Source organism: Schistocerca cancellata, chromosome 5, assembly GCF_023864275.1.
Source record: "Schistocerca cancellata isolate TAMUIC-IGC-003103 chromosome 5, iqSchCanc2.1, whole genome shotgun sequence".
Taxonomy (NCBI): Eukaryota; Metazoa; Arthropoda; class Insecta; order Orthoptera; family Acrididae; genus Schistocerca; species Schistocerca cancellata.
In genome coordinates, this window is record NC_064630.1 from 592,712,528 (window position 1) to 592,735,225 (window position 22,698).

The 22,698-nt window shown below is 37.1% G+C and overlaps 1 protein-coding gene across 3 annotated transcripts; it reads left to right on the plus strand.

The window, feature by feature from the left end:
• The first annotated feature begins 974 nt into the window (after positions 1–974).
• On the plus strand, positions 975–22,645 carry LOC126187755 (polyubiquitin-B). Of its 3 annotated transcripts, XM_049929012.1 has the most exons (7): positions 975–1,105; positions 10,263–10,468; positions 10,619–10,846; positions 14,729–14,956; positions 19,597–19,824; positions 21,848–22,075; positions 22,167–22,645. In XM_049929012.1, exons 2-7 carry the CDS (start codon positions 10,279–10,281, stop codon positions 22,442–22,444), a joined length of 1,380 nt encoding a protein of 459 aa, XP_049784969.1. In that variant the 5' UTR covers positions 975–1,105; positions 10,263–10,278; the 3' UTR covers positions 22,445–22,645. The 3 variants fall into 3 exon arrangements, with proteins under 3 accessions (XP_049784969.1, XP_049784970.1, XP_049784971.1); XM_049929013.1 differs by lacking the exon at positions 19,597–19,824; XM_049929014.1 differs by lacking the exon at positions 14,729–14,956.
• Positions 22,646–22,698: the final 53 nt, after the last annotated feature.

Genomic DNA, 22,698 nt, shown 5'->3' on the forward strand with positions numbered 1-22,698 from the left:
TTATATCTTGGCAAGTATTTTTGGACATCTTACTAATGATTTTTGAGTTAACCTATTTAAATATCTTCTATCAGACACTTTACACTTAAAATTTCTTGGAATCTATGAATACTACTCCAAGTTTATTGTTTTTAGATTTAAAGTATCTTAGACCAGGCACTTTAGACTTAATAATTTGTTGGAATCAATATCTATGAATTCGACTCCGAGTTTAGCACTGTTCCTTGTCACTTGTACATAGCTTTCACTCAAAGGTCTCATGCATAGTAAGTTAAGCAGGCATAAACCATATCAGTTTTATACATAATAAAATCAGTAGTTCACCAAATATAATTAGCAAGCTATCAAAATTTGATTTGATCAGACATTAAAAACAACTTATTATGGGACAATTTTCGCACAGATTAGACTAATTGTGGGATAGAGATGTTGTTATGTGTTACTAAATTCAATAATGTGATAAACTAAAGATGAAATTTTAAAATCCCAATGCCGGCCATGGTTTGAATAAAAGATTAGTACAACTGAAGCGGATCTTTCTAAATTAATTTAAAACAATAGTCAGTCAGTCATGGTATAACAAGCTGCCAAGCCCTATAACGTGTCGGAAATGGAAGCAATGGCAAGCATGTCAGTGGTGGAAAACCGCATACTATGCTCAGTGCTTTAAAAGGTATGGCAAAATAACGTTGTGGATTTCGCTGGAGATTGTGTTCTTTTTTTTTTCTTTTATTTCATATTTAGATTTTTCTGGAATTTGGCTCGCTCTATTGACTGCAGGTGCTTTTTGGAAAGTATGTGCGTATACTGATTTATAAGCTGTCGTTTCGTTTCCTTAAATATATTTTTTATGCCAGCGGCATAAAATAGAAACATATTTTAATGTCCAGAGCCAGCGATGACATAACAAAAGCAATAATGTGCGATCCTTACCTCCATGGTGCGATCAATAAAAGTACTGCACCAGAGATCTTCCTTCGAAGATTGCTGTCGTCACACCATCGAAGCGAAGTTGGGACTGTCATTGTCATACGACTTTGAGGTGTGGCGTAAGTGGTTGAAATTTTGACTGTAGTTCGCGTTTCACAGTCGTTCTCTGTTTGTGGTAAGTAAACGGTGCAGATGTTAGTGTATTAATATGTTAGGATATGAAAGACGAAGAGTAGGTGTAATAATTCCTGTGTGACGCAGTTCACAATATTAAGAAATTCATTTTATTGCATCAGGTGAAGTTTGGCTGGATATGTTTCGTACATTTTGTTGTGGAAGTAAAACTTGTGGGTAGTTTGAAGACGTTAGAAATATTGGCTTAGTAATGTGTAAGCCTAGAGACCTATGCCCTCAAAAATTGGGTCCCACAGAAAGTTTACTACAAATTCGATGCGTCTCGGGGGTTTCCTTGATCCATATGAATTGGTGACATGTCTACCGCTATTGCTTTACGTATCTGTTAACTTGCAAGCTTCGAATGTAAGTCGAAGTATATTCCTAATTAAGAACAGGAAACAATAATTTAGCAGTTGGTTTCATAATTTTTAAGTAAGAGTGCCTATTCACACATTTTACGTAAATGCTACACTTCCCGGCGATAGTGTGGTTTCAGCTTAAGGTGTTGGACTTGTTGTATAGGGTATTTGAGGAGTTTCTGAAGGCACATTTTTAAATCTTTGGTAATTAATATGCGAGGTTAAAATCGTACTCATTAATATGGTTCGGCCCGTATTGTAGTTGTAGTTACAACATTGTAATTTGTGAATAAGAGCTGTGTATGTCTGCACTTGAACTGTCTTGTTTGTCACTTATACTAGCCTTTGCCAGTTGGGGTGTGTTTGTACCACTTTAGTTTCAAATGGGTGCTGCTCCACCTAATTGCATTAATTTGTAGTAGAAGTGAGTTTTCTTACCACTTCGATTTCTACAGAGTATTTCGGTTGCCTTTCCAACTTCCTAAAGCTCTTTAAGCTTGTGGTTATCCTTCAGTTGCTTGGGCATTGAAGAGTTTCTGATGACAGCGCTAGAAGTTGAACAATGCCAGGTTGCTAAAAGTATCTTGATATTTCAAAGTAAAACTGCAGTATTGAACTAAAACTATTTCTTGTTACTGGTAACACCGAACACAATCAAAATGTACCCAGAGGGTTTTTTTTTTATGAGGGGGGGGGGGGCTTTGGGTCTGTAGTTATACTGAACAAAAGTGTAACTTTGTAGCCCAACTAGCATTAAAGTTGAAAATTTACTCTAATAGGCACGTTTTCACTTATGTAGGTACATCTGTTACTGTAGATGTAAAATGTTGTCTGTTGCCATAATTTAATTTTGGTCTAGTATTTTATTTTGTTTTTTTAAAAAAGATAGTGGTACAAAGTTAACACAATTGACTGTAATGCATTACAGCGTTCATGGAGGTTAGTTAATTTGAGTATAATGTCCTACTACAGTAGTGAACAATGTAAATCATTAGAGAATTGTCCAATTGGGTCTTTCGTGATTGTCAGTGTGTGGTATGTTTTCTAAGTAGCTAAAGTATATTAGATTTAGGCTACTGCTGCATTGTTTTGTGTTGCTGTTAATATTCTGCATTAATATTTGTGATGTGTGTGAAACTAAATGTATTGAAAAAAGCAAGGATGGGAACATCCGCTCTTTGTGCAGTTTGCACAAAATGGCATTACAGGCAGTGAAGGCAGTTACCAGTGCAAAGACAGATAAAAAAAATTGTTACATTTGTCACTGAGCCTGCATCGGACTTAATATTTATGATTTAGGAACGTGTAACTTTGAGGTTTACAAAGAGACTTTGTACTGCACAAATATTGTGGAGAAGATTATAGTCAGAACTAGTGTCGGTGGCTTACAGCTGGCTGTGAGCGGAGTCATCCAACAATATGACACAATGGCTTGTCATTGTAATAGGCATAGACTGTATAAGAATATTTTAGGAAAGGACAGGTTGTGGACTGTGGTATGGTTGAAAGAACCATCCTGGTATCTTCCTGCAGTGACATAGGAAAGAAAATATGAACTGGAATGTCTGGATAGAGCAAACTCTGAGGAATTGAGGCTACCTGTTGGTTTATAGATAAATTTTCAAATGTCATTTATCCTTGATGAAACTACATATGGCGCTCTTTCATTCAGGGCCATAATTTGTTAGAAAAAAAAAATATTTTGTAGATTAGTCAGTGGAGGTGAATGGACACAACTGCAAGCTTGTGTAATAGTAGGTTGAGCTTCAGATGTCTGGATCTGGTACAAAGATTTGTTTTCATCAGCTTTGATGTTGAGAAAATGTAAGCTTGCTTGCTTAATAATATGGGAACTGTATCACATTAAATTTTGAGGGGCTGACTGGTATAATTATTTCAGGATCAAGAGACACTTGTTTGAACCTTCCTTTACTTAAAAGTTAAGTTGGATGCAGTTGAGGGGAAGCTATTAAACCCCACTAAATACTGACAGTGGTATTGAGATTTCTTTGGTACTGTAGGTTCTATGAAAACAAATTTTCATACAATGTTATGTGTTGACTTTGCCAGTACTTTCTCTCTTCCTGCCTTAGAAATATATATTATTTCATAGAGGAGCATATACTATCTGGAGTGCTTGGACAAGCTTGTATTACTGAAAACCTAAGCTCTTTGGTCAGTTAGGTTGCATTTGCAACAGTATTTCTGGCTTCCGTAATAGATTCTGTAACTTCACAATTATGAGCCATATGCTTCTAAACTTATAAAACGCAATGCCAAAAATGCAGTATTATAAATTGGACTCTTTAAAGATCATATTCTTCTATTATCTTATTAATTGCATGATGTGATGACTGTCATGAAAGCATTCAGGTAACTCAGTTTATGGGTTGTGTTGGTGTTAGTCAATGAACCATAGGTCAAGCACAATAGGCATTGTAACCTTTTAAAATTGATCAGGATTCAGGATTTGGAGTTTCATGAAAACATGTTCGTCCTGAAAGCTGTTCTTGCCAACTTAAATCAATAACAAATTTCTATCAATGTCTTTCTTTAAACAGTGCTACTAAAATACATGGAGGAGTTGGAAAATAAGTTTCCCCTCCCTTTCAACTGTGGTCAGAGTTGAGTGTGAAAGGAAAAAATAGAATGAGACGTTAAATATAGATATGTTTATTTTTCTGCATAATTTCAAAGTACATTGACATTTGTCATCAGTTTATAAGCTTCAAAAAGCCTTCCAGGAAAAATCAGGGTGTTGCATACGGAAGAAGCATTGAACGGCTTGCTTGACGTCAGCATTGCTGCCAAACCGCCTCATGTCGAGTGTCTGTTTCAAAGCAGGAAACAGGTGGAAGTCACTTGTTGCAAGATCCGGACTGTAAGGCGGATGGTGTAGACACTTCCAACCAAGAGGTGCAGTATGGCTTTGCGTTGCTGTCACCATGTGGTCTTGCATTGTCATCCAATAGCAGAACGCCAGATCTGAGAAGGCCAGGCCACTTTTTCTGAATCACCTCTTTCAATGTCGACAGTGTGGCACAGTACCGCACAACATTGATGTTTGCATCCTCCAGAAAGTCTAGCAGCAAAAGTCCTTTGGCATCCCAGAAAACAGTGAGTAGCACTTTACCTGCAGACGGAGTGCTTTTGAACTCCTTTTGGACAGGTGATGGTTAATGTTTCCACTGTATGGACCTTAGATTCGGGTGTGTAATGGTGGAACAGTGTTTCATCCCCCATCACAATCAGAAACATAAGGTCATTGCAAGATTCAGGGTAACGCACGAGCTTTTCCAGGCCGAATGCCATGCATTGTTCCATGTGTGTCGGGGTCAGTTGGCGGTGCACCCATTGTGCTGACACCTTCCTGTATCGAAGAATGTCGTGGATGATATTGGGAGCTTGCTCGTGTCCGATTCCAAGTTCTGCCGCTACTCCATCGATTGTGATACACTGGTTTGCTTTAATCATGTCATCCACCTTACTGACATTTGCATCTGTAGTGGCTGTGCACATCTGTCCAGGTCTCGGTATGTCCTGCATGTGCTGACATCCATCACTGAATTGCTGGCACCATCTGTCCACCATTTTCCTCAACATCACACCTGACCTCTACACCTCAACAAGGCAGTTATGAATTTCTGTGCCTGATACTCCAAGTACCCATTCATAGTGGATAACAGCTCTCACTTCCACCTTTGACCACAACTCCAAAATGTACCTTCTCTCCATAGCTCTGGGAAAAGATTGAGTGGCTGGCCTCTGCTTTCCGCAGGTACTGGCAACAGTGCCATCTACTTGATCGCGGTCAACCTCTACCCACTGGTGTATAGGTGTCTTGCATGTGCGCGTCACCTGCCGTGTGTTTCGTCTTTTGCCCATATAACACAACTGTGCCCACAGTCGGCAGGGGAAACACATTTTCCAACTCCCCCTCGTATAAATGTAATGGAGAGACAGTGGTTGAAACCATATAAACTATACAGGTCAGTACTTTCTTTTTGGGGACTGCTCTCTCTCTCAAGGGTCATTCAATATCAAATCACCCAGTAAAAAATAAATTTTACACCCACCTCCTTAGGTTTTCATGAAATTTGGCTCAAATGGTTCTAATACCATCCTGACAACACCTGCAAATTTTTTTGCTGTATCTCTTAGTTTTTTATAAATGACTTTTTAACATGTTTATTAATTATAGTGGATTACATTAGAATTATGTGCAAAGATAGTGTACTTAAGACACTTATACATAACCCAACTGATTGCTTGAAACATTGAATTTTTTGAGTAATTTTGTCTTTTTAAAACATTAATGCTGATTCAGACTGTTTTTCCACTTCATCCAAGAGCTTTCAGTTCTTTTGATAGTCTTTTTTGAAGTAATACATTCTTCCAGTGCTGCTTGATTGAGGTGTCTTCTACACTGTGCTCCAAAGGCACTATGCAAGAATCTTCTTTCAGGCCAATAAAATGATGCAGCTGGTCCTGAAGGATGTAGAAATAGAATTTCTGCATCTTCATCATTGAATATTGTTTTTACCAGTTATAAGTACCAGTTACCATCATAATTTGCAGCCACATAGCTATTTATAGATGGTTCAACACGAACCCAATCAGAAGAAGAATGGAAAGAAAAGACTAAGGAGGGTTTTACACTATCTGTAGTCCTAATTTCAAGGTTTTGTTGGAAGTGGTTTGAAGTTATGAAAACTTCTTGTTCCAGGAATGGTTCAGGTTGCTGAAGAAGTTTTTCTAGTTTTAACTGTAGCAAGTCTGCTTCTTTTTTGTCAAAGTGAAAATGAATGTTTTCAATATTTTTTCACAAAACTTGTACACATTGATTGCTGTCATTTGTTCTTCGTCTGAAAGCTGTAGACTGGCTTTCCTTAAAATTCGTGTAATAGTTCCTCCTAGGCCACCACAAATTGACTTCCCATGACTTGTTGCAAAAAGTGTGTTGGACCTTCAAATTAGTCTCTCAATTGTCCAGTCAAATTTTTAAAACTGTTTCTATTTTTGTACTGCCCAGCACAGCCATCTGTAAAGTAGTGAACTGAGTCAATGTCAGTATGATGTAATGACAGCAACTTTGTAATTTCTTTTTGTACAAAGTTAAGAAAACCAGTGTCATGTTCTTGGTCATCACTAATAAAACAGTGGTTGGAAACAAAAACATTGTTTTTCTCATTTCTTAGAAAAACTTCAACAGGGTGTAGAGTACAACCACCTCTATTACAGTGGTAACTTTGGATCTCATTTTGTATAACAAAGGAATAATTTTCACTGAAATCCATCACAATAATTGCTGTTTTGGGTGGTGGTTCTCCTTTTAATCTTTTAAAGGCTGCTGATTTGGATTTTGCTATAAACAAGTGTGGGGTGAGCTTTTCCAATGACCTAACCGATAAAGAAATGTAGTCTTCAACACTAATAGCCTGTTAGATCATTTCTGCCCTGTCTGTGTTAACCCACTGACTGATTACAATTTCTTCTTCTAAATCATAATCTCCACTTAGTTTTTCAGTTAAGTACTCAGTTAGTGCAGTATTTGCAAGACAGGTGTCGCAATAATGTAACATGCAGTTTTGGTTTTCCGTGTTGCACACAAGCATCTTAATTAGGTCTTTATAAGATTCAATTTTCACAGCACCCAGTAATAGTTTGACATTCTGGTGGATACTGCATACACAGTGTGTGTGCCTGTAGCACCAGCAAGGATACACCATTTAGGTCTCAAGAAAAATTTTTTTGAAAATCCTACTTCTACCTTGGGATTCTCCCATTTGAAAGAATAATAGTTCTCTCAAGTTACACAAAATGAGTCTTTTTTTTTTTTTGCATGTACACATTTTTTGAACAGTTACTTTGTCTTTTGTTCCAGGTAGCACTCTGGAACTTTCATCCTTTTCGTAAAAATCTATTAAAAGTCATTCTGTATTTTCAGAAAGGTTAACTTTTTTTTTGGACCAGGAGTTTCCAAGATACCCTTTTCAGATTTTAGCTTTCTAGCTTGTCGCACCATGTACTCACTTACGTTAAATTCTTTCATCACTTTATTCCGACTCCAAGAATCTGGAGCCAAAGTCAGAATCGGGATTTTTCTAGACTTCCCAACAGATGAAATCTTCCTTCATAAGAGAAATCATTACATCAAAATCCTTTGCTTTCTCAACCGCACTTGTATCTTCATCACCAGAACTTGGTGCATCATATTTTAATGCTTTTGAAACCGCCTTTTTTGCAGTCTTTACAATACTGCTAACCTTCCTTTTAAAATAAGACCCTTTACTTTGTTCTGACAAGCAATGAAGCTTTGTCAGTGTTAAACCTAAATTATCAAGAGCAATGTTTGTACGAGGGATTCATTTCTGGATTCCAATGATTCTAATTCAACCACGACTTCATCTGTTTCACTTTCATTGACTTCAACTCTTAATATTTCCTCACAAAAGTTACGGCATGTTGAGCAAAGCTTTTGTCCAGGTTTTATGCTAATATTTTTTGTCAGTAATTGTTTAGAAAGATCCAAGCCTACACTTCTCAATGATTTTTTGATGGGCTTTTTGTGTTTTTTAGTGGGTTTACACATGTTGTTGTTTACTTTTTGAAAACATTTTAAAAGTATTAGCTGTGGTGTGAACATATATTCTTAAATTCACACAGATTAATTCCAGATCGTAAGTGGATCAAATCTTTTTCTTCCTTACTCAATTCAGATACTGGTTGTAACTTTTTTGAAGGTGTGTAGGTTGTTTGGAAACAGATTTTTTACATAACCCTACCTTACAGGTTTGAATATCTGACATACTGATTTCACTTTTGGTCTGATTACTGTTCTGGTTACTTTTATATGATATTGGAGAAGGATCTCTGTAAACTAAGTAACAGTACTTACTGAAAGTTCGAATAAACTTAATAAAATACTATCCAAGCATTATTTAACACTGTACTAATTTTTTACTTCAAAACACAGAAGTAACAAAACAAAATCCAAGTGTACATTGTTACTCCAAGAAGACAAAAACTTATTTTCGGTGTCTAACTCACTTGCTACTTTTTATTTTTAAAATATAATTATTTTAAAAATTAGATAACTATTAAACAGGTTAAAAAGCCAACATAATTTTTGTTTTATCTAATAGCCTATACAATTAAGAGTATTTTAAAACAAATTTGAGCTTTCTATCAGGTCTGGGACTAGATATTGCAGTAGTTGTAAAACTAAACATGTTACCTTAAAAAACCTTGTAAATTTTTTCATTTGGAAGATTTTAATATATCTTTATGGTAATTTTTTAACATTTAGATATAATACACAAACTTATTCCAAAATTTCATACTGATATCTTGAGTATTCTTTAATATACAAATTTTTTTAATTGTGAGGACATGTTTAAGATTTGACTGCTGAAGCAATGCCAAATCTAAAAACTTTAAAAATTTATTAAAAAAACTGAGAGAAAAAGAATTTTACAAGTGCTTTCAGGATGATAAAAGAAGTAATTGTACCAAGTTTCATCAAAATCTGACATGGTTGGTGTCAAGGCCTGGGTGACTTGACATGGAATGACCCTCAAATGAATCAATTAAGGTGCCAAGAGTACAGATATTGAGTCATAAATAGAGCAAGTGGGTCTTCTTCACTTTAGTTTGTTGTACTCTATTGATGCCTAAAGAGATTTCAGTGTGACACTTTGTAACAAAACTCTTGATAAACTGTTCAGGATGTAATCTCCATGTCAACATTTGCTATTGTGAAAGTAATTTACAGCTGCATGTGAGCTTGACAGTCAAATCAGAAAAGTTAAGGCATTATACTTCTATTAGGGAAGTTTTGTCTTTATCCTGCCTTGTACTGTTTCTGTAATGATGGAAGTCTATGTGGAATGTAGAACACAGAAAAGGATAACATTGCTATTGATGTAAGGGGAAGGGCTATAAATGATCAGTCACTGGTAGGTGTGTTGGAATAATTGTTTTTAAATCTAGTTGAAAATAAGAGGACAGGTGGCAAGAGACAAAAATAGTTACGTTGAAAAAGAAATTTAAATAATACTGTTATATGCATTTCTCACTTTATTTAATATATAAACGCCATCAAAAGTAAGAGCTCATCTGGATTTGTATGGGCTTTCCAACAGAATACAAGAAAGTCATTTTCATGAGTGCTGTCTTTTCTGAAGTACATGATGCATGACTGAGGGGGCCCCCACACCTTGAGATCGAAATTTCTTCTCTATAAGAAAGGTGATTGAGAGATCAACTACTGATCCATTTCACTATTGATGTTTTCCAAAATTTTTGAGAAAGTGATGCATTCTAGAATTGTATCTGTCATAGCAACAGGTTATATTTAAAGTATCCTTGTAAATGATCAGAGAATGTAGCCATGATCATATTCATGTAAGATGACTTGTTCCACATAATTGCAGTTGCACAAATAATCCATGGAAAATGATACTAACAAATGTCTACATGTGCTGGAAAGTTTATGCCAGATTTTTACGTCTTATCTCCCCCTCCCCCCTGCCCCTTCCTTGCTTTGATGTGTCAGCGATACCACAGTGTTGTTGCCTCGTGTTTTGAATGAGTGGCACTAAGATTAGTCATTGAAGTATAGCATGTGGGTTTTGAGGTCATAATATTGGTAGAAAACTTTTGGTAACATGAATATTTCAGGAATTTGTGTAATGTTTCGTGTATTTTCTATTTATTTTGAAAAGAAGGTGCTTTTAATAGCACTGATGATGAAATGTAATCACCCCTGTAGTGTTTGATCTATTTTATTTTCAGATCCCACAAAGCAGATATGCAGATCTTTGTAAAGACATTAACAGGGAAGACAATAACACTTGAAGTCGAACCTTCAGATACAATAGAAAATGTTAAAGCAAAGATTCAAGACAAAGAAGGAATTCCACCTGATCAGCAACGTTTGATATTTGCTGGTAAACAGTTGGAAGATGGCCGCACTTTGTCAGATTACAACATACAAAAAGGTAATGCGCATGTTCATGCGACAACATTGTTGCCACAAGACATGTCTCCTATTTGTTGCATTTTGCAGCTTTTCTGATTTTAGTATACTACAATCCAGTTGACTGTTTTTCTGTTGAAACAGTCCTTCAATATTTCCATTTTGTTTCTAGAATCAACACTTCACTTGGTTCTCCGTCTCAGGGGTGGGATGCAAATATTTGTCAAAACTTTGACTGGCAAAACAATAACATTGGAAGTTGAGCCTTCGGACACAATAGAAAATGTGAAGGCAAAAATTCAGGATAAAGAAGGCATTCCACCAGACCAGCAGAGGCTAATTTTTGCAGGAAAACAGTTGGAAGATGGACGGACACTGTCAGATTACAATATTCAAAAAGGTAAGTTTATATTCAAAAGTACTTGGTGAATACTCATAGTACATACTTTTTGTGCATGATTTCATAACTAGTCTGAAAAAGTATAAAATGTCATTGTGGAACCAAATAGCACACACTTTGTCAGGTACTATTAAGATCCATCATTAAGTGCAAAGCTGCATGAAAACTAATAATGCTGCTAACAATGCAGGAAACAACAAATTTCTCTCAAAAATTGACTTGAAATCAGTTGAAGTAGGAAGTGCTGCTACCAAACCTGGCAAGTTCATCAGAGTACATTTTAAGAGATCTTTGTAGATCAACAAATAGGATGCTTACTTGCTTCTGTCCTGAAGTTCACATGGGCCATTAAAATTACATATTACAATAGTGCAACGTTATGTCCAGATGAATTGCAACCACATGTACAACACTACCAACCATTGTTGCTTGGTAATAAATTTCCAGGCCATGTTTCCATGAGGCCAAAAATTGGTGAACACAAGCTAGTAAGAGTGCAGCTAGCAAGGAATGAAATGAGAGAAGAAATTGGGCGTCATGGATATATTTTTTAAGCAGAATGCTTATTGGTGCTGGATAAATAGGTTTTCCAGAATTTTACCAGAATGTTGAAATAAGATTTCAAATGCCTCTTAAGTGATTGTCCAAGAATTGCAAATGAACGTATAAAAGTTGAAACTAGTGATTACATTTTGATTTTTAGTCACTGGTGATCCCTACAGAAGTTTAATACGTATCTTTAAAGTTCACTATTCGTCAATAAACCGCTTGGTACTAGAAGTATGTAATCCTTTCATAGGAAATATTTTGTTAATTTAGGTTTGGAATTACATAGTTTTTATTTAAATTTAGTGTTGACTGGCACACACTATTTAGCAATTAATTCCTGCTTCAGACATGTCCCAATATTATGAAGTACCTGGTATCAAATTAAAACTTTTTGGATGAAGAGCCACTTGCATGTAAAATCCTCCTATGCACTTCTCTTGCTTTGTATTTGGAATACATTCTAAGCTTTAGGAATTTTTGGCGTACGTAATGTTGCCAGTTGTCCTTTCAGATAGTGATCTTTTTATGCATTGCTACTACTGTCTTGTAGCTCTGGTCATAAATGAATCAAATTTATGAAATAGTATTCTCATTTGTCCACTTCCTTCTTGCTCTCCACACTCGCAACAAAAATCTAAAGTAAGTGATTATTTTACATGCAAAAATTTTTGAATAAAAGTGAATGTCAGGTATTGCAACCCACTGTAAACGTGATATAGTATTGTGTACCCCTTAAAACAATATATAAACAATTGTATATTTGATCTTTTGAGTCATCTTGGACCTTTTAGGCTTAATCAAGAAAAGAGCACTAAATAGTTTTTAGATGACACACATCACCAATGCAATTTCAAAAAGTGTAAACGCAGTTAAAGGAAATTACAGGTAGGAATATCAACAATGTAGGAAAAGAATCCTTTGTAATACTAGATGGTATATCATGTATATAGTTGCATTCTGGCCCAAAATGCTAGAGTTCCTCATGTGTGCATGAGGTGTGCTTGCTTGTGGTTTTTCTGCTGGTGAAGACTGTGACCAAAAGCTTTATGTAATTGTTTTAATTGTGCCAGTCTGCAACTCAGGTGTCTTCTTTACAATAAGTAGCAATGTCTCCTTCATACATTGACATTTCTACCTGAATTTTCCATTGTTGGATGTAAGATTAAGGAAAATAAAAATTTCCAGGTGGATGTTGATTATGCCGTTATCTATATTCTAATATTATCACATAACAAGCCATTAAGTAATCTTCGCAAACTATATGTAGGTAAATAATTCAGTGATAGGGCACATTAAAGGTGATATTATTCTTAGAATTATCACTGGGAAGAAAAAAGCCTATGTAATATTCATGGCCCCCACTTTTCGTTAATTATAATGGTGCTGACATAATACATGATTAATAAACCTGTACTGTAAATGAATCTGAGCTGTAAGGTCACCTGATTGTAAAAGAATGTGATTTTAAAGAAAATGGAAATGATGCTAAAATTGAATATATCGTCTAGATACAGAAAGTAAAGTTTCTGTGATGCTGCAGAGGTTTTTCTGAGTACTTTGGAATACAACGTATTGTTCTCAAGCAGACTGTTGCAAAGGAGCTTTCTTGATGGCAAGATTTGACTAAGCATTTGCAGTTGAAAGTGTGATTGTAAATAAGAATGTGGTAACTGACCATTATTGGTAGACAGCAAACTATGTTTAGGTAGTTAAGATTCAAAACCTTTAACATGCTGTCAATGAAGTGTGTGCAGTTGCAAATATGGACAACATGGAATGATGACATTGAAAATTTGTGCAGGACTAGGATTTGAAGCCACATTTTCTTGTCACAAGCTGTGGCCCAAAGTTTCACATACCGGCTCCATGGCCATTGTTCGGTCTTCACAGCTGAGCTCTTTGCCCTCTACCAGGCTGTTCTTTACATCTGCCGCCACCGACATTCTGCATATGTCATCTGCTCCGATTCCCTGAGCGCTATCCAGAGCCTCAGTGATCCGTACCCGGTTCACCCTTTCGTGCACCGGATCCAACGCTCTCTTCAGCAGCTGGTGGACATCGGTTCTCCGGTTAGCTTTATGTGGGTTCCTGGCCATGTCGGTATCCCTGGGAACGAAGCTGCAGATGCCGCGGCCAAGGCTGCGGTCCTCCAGCCTCGGCAGCTTCTTGTTGTGTCCCTTCGTCAGATTGTAGCAGGGTCATTTGTCGGCGCATTTTATCGCTGTGGCATGCCGATTGGGCTGCACTTACAGACAACAAGCTTCGGGCCTTGAAACCTCTTCCCGTGGCTTGGACGTCCTCCTCACGCTCTTCTTGGCGGGAGGAGGTAGTTTTGGCCCGGTTACGAATTGGACACTGCCGGTTCAGCCATAGCCATCTGCTGACGGCTGCGCCGGTGCCGTTCTGTCCATGTGGGCAATTGCTGATGGTCCGCCACATTTTAACGTCCTGTCCGGATTTTAACACTGAGTCTTGATCTTGGCCTGCCATGTACTCTAGAAGCCATTTTAGCAGATGACCCACGAGCAGCTGCTCGCGTTCTTCATTTTATCAATTTGACAACCCTCTCTAAGGACATTTGATTATGCTGTTTTCTTTTTTAATCCTATGCCTGTCTGTCTTTCATCGTGTTTTCAGTTTCGTTGCTGTTTTAAACTTGTGACTCGCGGTGCATTCCTAACGTAGTCTGGGCGCTAATGACTGTTGAAGCTGTGCGCCCTAAAACCACAAAAAAAAAGCTGTGGCCTTTGGCTGTCAGAGCATGCTTCATGGCTAGGCTTAGACTTTGATGTGTTTACAACCTGCACTTGTACATTCTTTATGTATGTTCTGTTCAGGGGAGACATTTTGAGTCACTATTTGTGGACAAATAAAGTATTGCAGTGCATGCACGTCTGAAGTAATGGGCACTGCAGTGACTACAGTTTTTGTGATGTGTGAAATGTTTTTTCAGCTGTAGTGGCCACCTTGCCGATTTTGAGCACATGTGTGCTGCAATATGCTGATTATACATAAAACTTAAATTGCGTAGAATGATGGGCAACCAGAAAACTATTTAGTGTTCTTAACTGTACTTGTCATTCCCTGGCATTATATTAAATCAAGGAAAATCAAAATATTGATATACAGTAGTGTTGGCACAAATATGAATCTTTTTGAAAGTGAGCATGGTTATTTCAAATGTAGCAAGAAATTACCTGTGGTTCAAAGGGAAAAAGAGTAATGTACCTGAAGGTTGACATTGTTTCTGGCTTCTTAACCCATTGCAGTTTTTCCTTCTTAACCCATTGCAGTTTTTCCAAATTTTAACTGATGAATGTCTTTCTACTTCAGAATCTACATTGCATCTAGTGTTACGTCTTAGAGGAGGCATGCAGATTTTTGTAAAAACTCTAACTGGGAAAACAATAACATTGGAAGTTGAACCATCAGACACAATTGAAAACGTAAAAGCAAAAATCCAAGACAAAGAAGGGATTCCACCAGACCAACAGAGATTGATCTTTGCTGGGAAACAGCTTGAAGATGGAAGAACTCTCTCAGATTACAACATACAAAAAGGTGAGAGCAGGGCTGCAGAAATAACAGGAAGTTTTGATTTCCTGAGTAATGTTTTGTTTTGGTAATGATTGCTTGTGCTCATGACTGATTGTGTTGTGTGTGGCATTTAGTAGTTGGCAGCAAATAGTGTGTTAAATATTCTTCTGCACTGTAATCTAAAACAAAAATTTCTTGGAAAAAGTTGTCTAGGTATTAAAGAACAGTGAATCAAAAATTTCTTAAAGTGAAGTTGTTATACTCTTCATTAATTGGTTTGTAAAAATGCAATACAATAAACTACACAGGTGTCTCATTGGGAGAATTAAAATTGTAACTGAAGTTGTGCAGACTGTCCATTGCCAGATAAGAGTCTAATACTAGGGTGTTAGTCTGTAGAGCTATATTACAATTTGAAAGTAGGAGCCAGATGCAGGAAGTCAGTTAATAAAATTTCTCTTATGCTCTGAAGGTTTTTAGAGTATGTAAAATTATAATTTAATGTGCATTGTGTTCTCATACAGATTGTTGAAAAGAATCTTGTTCTTGTTGAAAGATTTGACTGAGCATGTGCAGTGAAAGTGAAAGGTCATTGTTAATAAATAAAAAATTATGTAACTACTACAAAATTCTAAACGAACAATTTTTAAATTGTTCGTTACACACACAGTAAAAGATAAAAAAATTGCATGTGTTACAGCATAAAGGATTACTGTATTTACTCGAATCTTAAGCTGCACTTTTTTCCGGTTTTTGTAATCCAAAAAACTGCCTGCGGCTTAGAATCGAGTGCAAAGCAAGCGGAAGTTCTGAAAAATGTTGATAGGTGCCGCCACAACTAACTTCTGCTGTCGAATATATGTAGTGCTACACAGGCATCCTTTATAGGCACAAAGATAAACACTGGTGCCAAAACCTCTGCGTCAGTAAATAAAATTTAAAAAAAAAATTGGAAGATGAGCATTTTTCTCTGCCAGAGTTTCGACCACTGCATTTTCATACCTTATCCAACGAAGTAAATACAAATTCCGTATTGTTCATCTTCGAATTTCAATGTACTACGAAAATCCGACTGGTAATACTGGGATTTTTGTCAATATGGCCAACTCTACGTTCTGAATTTTTTCCTACCTGTGAGAAGAGATGGTTGCTAATAGGAACCTGATGAAATGTGAATCACATGCAGTATTCTCTTCACCACAAGAATAATATGAATATAAACATTTTGCCAAGTATTCTTTCGTGTTTGCTTCTATCTCATTTAAATCTTGTCTGCCAAATAAACTACGAAACTAGTGAGACAACAGCAAATGTGGAAGAATATACGTATCGTGTCATGTTTATATTTGTATTACTCTTATTCCTAATAGTGATAGTCAGAAATGAAGCAGGGCAACTGACTAGATTTTTAAATCTAAGATGACTAATTTCTGTGCAGAATTTGATGTACTAAAGAAGCGGCCGCAAAGATTTTCAAACGGAGAAAAATTTTCGCCAAACTCGCGTTCAGAACATGTTATATCATACGCAGTCTATTATTTGGTTCTTGTTGATCATTATCAAAGAAAGCAGCAGTGTAAGTAACAACAAATAGCAGTCTCTTGCCATTGTTTCGCTAATGTGACGATTCCTCTCTTTTTTTAATTGTAGGCGGCGGTAGCGCGCACAAAAGCAAGCCATGCCGCGAGCAGCGACAGGCCGTAAACACGCACTATCAGAATGCGACAAATAATGCATGACACAGTATAGTAATGCATTTTCAGCTTAGTGACTGACGTAAACACCTATAACATTGAAAATGGCACTTATCAGATCAAAGCAAAATAAGCAATCGATTCAAACCAGACGAAGCACGTGAAAAAGGAAGGGTATCTGTATAAATACAGACGGAGCACCTGACGCATAGCAATGGCTACCTGGTAAAGCTTAACTGCTAAGCTTTCGACTCGAACCAAACTACTGTAGCTGTATCGTCATTCATTCAACCTAAGTTGTCTCATATTACAATGGACCAACTTTGTTTCGATTTGGAGGTGCGGCCTAAAACTTTTCTCTCCCATTGAATTTCGAGTCTCAAATTTCAGGTGCGGCTTAGATTTGGGAATTTTTTTTCCCCTTATTTCGAGTCTCATATTTCAGGTGTGGCTTAGATTCGAGTAAATACGGTAAGTTTTGACACAGCTTGACTGTTGTTTGTAGCAACATAGTAACCACAAGAGGAAATAATTTTGTGTGTTTGAATTTGCACAAAGTCAGTCCAGTGTTAAAGTGCATTTTACATTCTGCTGTTGATTCAGCAAGAAGCTGCTTTTGCACAAGCAGATTTATAACTGGCTTGCAGAATTCATGTAAGTTGGTTGCATGTGAAAAGGAAAAACCACTGGTCAGCCATACATGTCTGTCGATGTGGATGGGGGGGGGGGGGGGGGGGTGTATCAAAGGTGCATTGACACGGATCCATTGGGAATCTCCAATACAAGCAGATGAACTTCAAATTCCTCAAACAATGCTGTGGCATGTCCTGAAACAGATGCCTGCATATGAAGCAGTAAGGTACTGCAGCAATTGATTCCCAGTGACCATAACAGTAGACAGTAGGTACAAATTTTCATTTCAGTTCTCCAGGTGTGGCAGAACACTCTTCAGAAAACTCATATTTTCAGACAAATCTAAATTCCATTGGTTGGGTAAAGTAAACCATCGTAATGTAAGATTTGTGAGGGTCATAATAAAATCCTGATGTCGGACATGACTCAGACACAGAAGGTTCACAAAGTTTGTGGACTGTTCCTTTCTTGTGGAGGAAATTGACACGGATGCCATACCTTGACATGTTGCAGAATGTTTTTAAACTTCATGACAATCCCAGTGATCAAATTTCTATATGTGGTGGCACACAGGCTCACTTCCACATTCAGGCATGGCATTCTTACCAGTGCCCTGCAATGCTGGATTGGAAGAGGTGTAAAAGGTCATGTTCATTGCTTTTGACCTTCCAGATAACCAGACGTGATGTCCTGTGATTATTTTCTGAGGGAGTACATAAAATAAATCTATCTTAACTCTGGCAGCTACTCTTAAAGAGCTGAGAAATTGAACTGTTGATGTTTATTTAATAAATGTGGACCTATTGATTTTTCATGTGAGATCAGACATCTCGTGAGCAAGGCATGGTATAGTGTCAGTGTGAACATAAAACACTGAACCTTCCTCTGTCCAGTGAGAGGCACACTGTATTTATATCTTGCATATTCTCTGTAACAGGCAATTGAAATATGGTCTGGGAAGTCTAGAACAGGGCCAGTGACATACTACTATGTTTCGTGCAAGAATGTTGTCAGCACTTGCTATGAGGTATGATGGGAACAAAAGTAGGGGGTCAGCTGTTTGTCTTAAACACCAATGAGAGAGTAGCAGGCAGATGATGTTTCGAAGTAATGTGTTCAGAAGAAAGGGTGCAGCATTGCTGTAAATAAAGATTATAAATTTGATTGTTCCATAATGAGATTTTCATCCTGCAGCGGAGTGTGTGCTGATATGAAACTTCCTGGCAGATTAAAACTGGTAGAGCACATGCCCGCGAAAGGCAAAGGTCCCGAGTTTGAGTCTCGGTCTAATCTGCCAGGAAGTTTGATTGTTCCGTGTTTGAGTCGCAGCTGTTTAAACTGTGTTGGTATCTGCAAACAAGGGACAGTGTCTCAGCCCACAATATATTCGGAAAAAAAAACGGTGAAATACTTCTCTTCTCTTTGTTGCCTTGCAATCGATCTGTGTGAGCACACTGTCGATCAATCTTCAATAATTAAATCAAGGGAGGAGGTATGTGGATCAGTCTTTATTAATATATTAAACATGTGACCCATGAGTAAACAATGATCCACCTGCCTTCTTCCATGACTTAGAAAAAAAAACATTGATCTACTTACTTAGTGTGCTTGTGCAGATAAATTGTGTATTCACTTCATCATCGCACTTGATAAATTTTTGTGCGTCTTCAATTAATCCGTGAGATGTGCACTAACATCACTCCACTTTATAACACTAGCTGCCATAATCACGAAATATTTCTCTCGGAACTCACTACCACACTAAAAAACAGCAAATAAGATGATGATTTCAATTTTGGCCCAAGAAATAAATTGGCTACTTAAAACTGACATGCTGATGGCCTCTGAGGAATAGGTAACCACAGCTGTGACTGCCACTGGCCCTGCTCTAGACTTCAACCATCTGTTCTTTTTTAATCACCCTGTACTATGAATAGGCAGGAAGCTGCATTTGTATAGTGAAGATTCAAAACCTTTTATGCTGATTGCACACAATTACATTTAAGTTGAATGGAATGTGATGGTGTGCAAAGAGACAACTATTAGTTATATTCTTAACTGTGATTGTAATTTCCTGACATTTCATTAAATTAATGAAAATGAGATAAAAATATTGATAGTGTTGGCACAAATATGAATCTTCCTAAAAGTAATCATGGTTATTTAAAATCTAAAAAGAAATTAAGGTTCCCAGTGGTAAAAGCTGCATTCGCCACTGTTGAGGTAAAGTTCTTCAAAGGGAAAAAGGGTAATGTGCCTAAATGTTATATTGTTTCTGGCTTCTTAACCCATTGCAGTTCTTCAAAATTTTAACTGATGAATGTCTTTCTACTTCAGAATCTACATTGCATCTAGTGTTACGTCTTAGAGGAGGCATGCAGATTTTTGTAAAAACTCTGACTGGGAAAACAATAACATTGGAAGTGGAGCCATCAGACACAATTGAAAATGTAAAAGCAAAAATTCAAGACAAAGAAGGGATTCCACCAGACCAACAGAGATTGATCTTTGCTGGGAAACAGCTTGAAGATGGAAGAACTCTCTCAGATTACAACATACAAAAAGGTGAGGGCAGAGCTGCAGAAATAAGTTTCAATTATCTGTATTTCTTTTGGTAATGATGGCTTGTGTCAGTGACTCATTCTTTGTTGAATGCACAGCATTTATTAGCTGCAGCAGATGGTATGTGTTAAATATTCTTCTGCAGTGTATCTAATCTGAAACAAAAAATTACTGGATTGAGTTTGCTTAGTATTAAATGTCAGTGAATCAAAAAGCTTTGAAGTAAAATTGTTATACTCTTCATTAATTGGTTTGTAATAATGCAATATAGGAAACTGAATAGGTGTCTCAGTGGGCTAATTGTAATTGTTGTTCTAGTAAGACCACCAAGAGAATTGGTCTGTGAACCAAAGCGAAGTTAAAATAGTAGTGACACATTTTTCTTTATTGGAGATTCTGGGGGATAAACTGACAGTTTGTTTAAATGAGCACTTCCTGGCTCCCCGTTAGTTTTCCCGGTCCCAGGTATTAATTTAACTGTCAGATCTCTGCTCACTCGGAAATGGATCAAAGCTGGTGGGCTAGTGCCTTGTCAGATAAACCCCGTGCAATCAAGCTAACTACTGCAGCGTTGCTATCTTCTTTCTACTTCTCCCAGAATGAATCCACAGTCCTAAGTCATCTCCACATCAGTAGTACCAGGTTAACCCATAGTTGGGTGTACAGAGCCAACTCTACATTATGGCTATGGAACCTTACAGACAGTAGCTCATATCTTGGTGGAATGCTCCCTCCTTTTGGCCCTCAGATATTGTTGGACAATTCACAGATGGTTTACCTGGTTGTCAGTGTTCTCTATAAAACTGGTTTTTATTTGCAATAATGTTTTATCTCTGGAGCAGGAGTAAGGTGGTTGGGGATGGGGCACCTGTCATTGTTGTGGGGGCTCCCCAACCCTACTGCTTTCACCAAGCTACTCTCTCATCCTTTTTTATTCTGTTTTAATTGCTTTTAGATTCAGTTTGCCTCCTTTCTGCCACACCGTTTTCTGTCCTAAATGTTGCATTCTGTTGAATAGTGTGCTCTCAGATATATTTACAATATTAAATATTCCTGATTTTAAAATTGTGCTACCCCAGGGTATATGAACCCACACCTTTCTGTGCACAAACATATCAGATTGAGAAATGTAAAACTATTTAATGGGTGAACTAAACTTCAACCTGTTGCTATTCACTACTGGCATAATAGTGGAAGGGCAGCACTAGTGACAGATCACAGCAGTCAGGAAGCACATGAGCTCAGCCAATCTTAGAGTATGACCTACAAAAGGCAAGAGGTAGCCTTTGGGTCAGTATGAAGTCTATAATTTTGGTATAGTAAAATGGGTAATTAAACTGTAAAATAGCAATGTAAGTGTATAATGACTTACCAACCAATAGCATTATTGTGCTGAATATACTTATAAGGTTCACTTTAGGGATACTGTGTTGGTTTCATAATAGTATAAGCATGGTGAGACTATGTAATCACTGTAGTGTTAATTAGTAGGTGTAATAAAACAAATAAGAGGATTACACTAGCAAGTGTTTTCATAGTATGTAAATATTTCAAAAGAAGTCCCCAGGCAGTGCACAACCCAATGTTGCCAGTTGTTAGGAGAAAGTTTGAATGTGGCGTGGTATTGACATCTGATATTGAAAAAAATTCTCTCTGTAGGAAGCAGCCATACCACTATGCTTCACTTCTTTCAGAAATACTTAATTGTGACAGTCTTCAAATGACACTGTGATGTGCACAGAATTGTGTGTAAAGACAACTAGGTGTTATAACAGATTTCAGTGGAACTTAGATATTACAAAAAGAGCATTTACAAAGCACTTCCTTTTTCTAGTTACCAGTAATAACCTAAGGTTTCAGTCTGTACCCAATGTTCACAAAATTTTTGAAGACTTTGACTGCATACATGGAGCATCCATTTTTAATTTTACCAAAAATTCATTCTCATTTAATAAGCATTATGAAAGGTTACTGCTGTACATTGATTTGTGTGGGGTTAATACTATCTGCATATTTTTCACTTCAGAATCAACTTTACATCTGGTGTTGCGTCTCCGTGGTGGTATGCAAATTTTTGTAAAAACTCTTACTGGCAAAACAATAACTCTAGAAGTGGAGCCATCAGATACCATTGAAAATGTAAAGGCAAAAATTCAGGATAAAGAAGGGATCCCACCAGATCAGCAGAGACTCATCTTTGCAGGGAAACAACTAGAAGATGGTCGTACCCTCTCAGATTACAACATCCAGAAAGGTGAGTAAAGAACAGTTTGTCATCCAGTGACCTTACTATACATGGCTGTTGGATAATGTGACTTCTTACACCCTGGTAAATTACTTTCCAGAATCAACATTGCACTTGGTGCTCAGATTGCGTGGTGGTATGCAAATTTTTGTCAAGACATTAACAGGTAAGACAATAACATTGGAAGTGGAGCCCTCAGATACTATTGAAAACGTGAAGGCCAAGATCCAAGACAAAGAAGGTATTCCACCAGACCAACAGAGGCTTATTTTTGCTGGTAAACAATTAGAAGATGGGCGTACTTTATCTGATTACAATATTCAGAAAGAGTCCACTTTACATTTGGTTCTGAGGCTTCGCGGTGGTTGCTGTGTCTGAAAGTTTCTGGGCTTCAGATATGAGTGACATTTTTGTTCCATTGTGAAATGTATAAAATGAGCATAATGAGTATTTTGTGAAAATTATTAGTTATTTAAGTTTGACATAATATAAAGCTTTAAATTGAAGTCTAGTCTGTGAAACTCAATTGTTAGCTGTAAAAGTGTTAATTGTTCTGAATAAATGGTATATAAGTTTTAAGTGAGATTGTTTTTGAAAATTGAAACACTGCTCTTTCCTTTGAAGACTTTCCA

What these genes read in the sequence shown, in the direction of transcription:
- LOC126187755 (XM_049929012.1), top strand. Translation starts at nt 10,279, where the DNA reads ATGCAGATCTTTGTAAAGACATTAACAGGGAAGACAATAACACTTGAA. An exon ending in AGATTACAACATACAAAAAG is followed by an intron (nt 14,957 to 19,596) that starts GTGAGAGCAGGG and finishes TTTCTACTTCAG; the next exon opens with AATCTACATTGCATCTAGTG. An exon ending in AGATTACAACATCCAGAAAG is followed by an intron (nt 22,076 to 22,166) that starts GTGAGTAAAGAA and finishes ATTACTTTCCAG; the next exon opens with AATCAACATTGCACTTGGTG.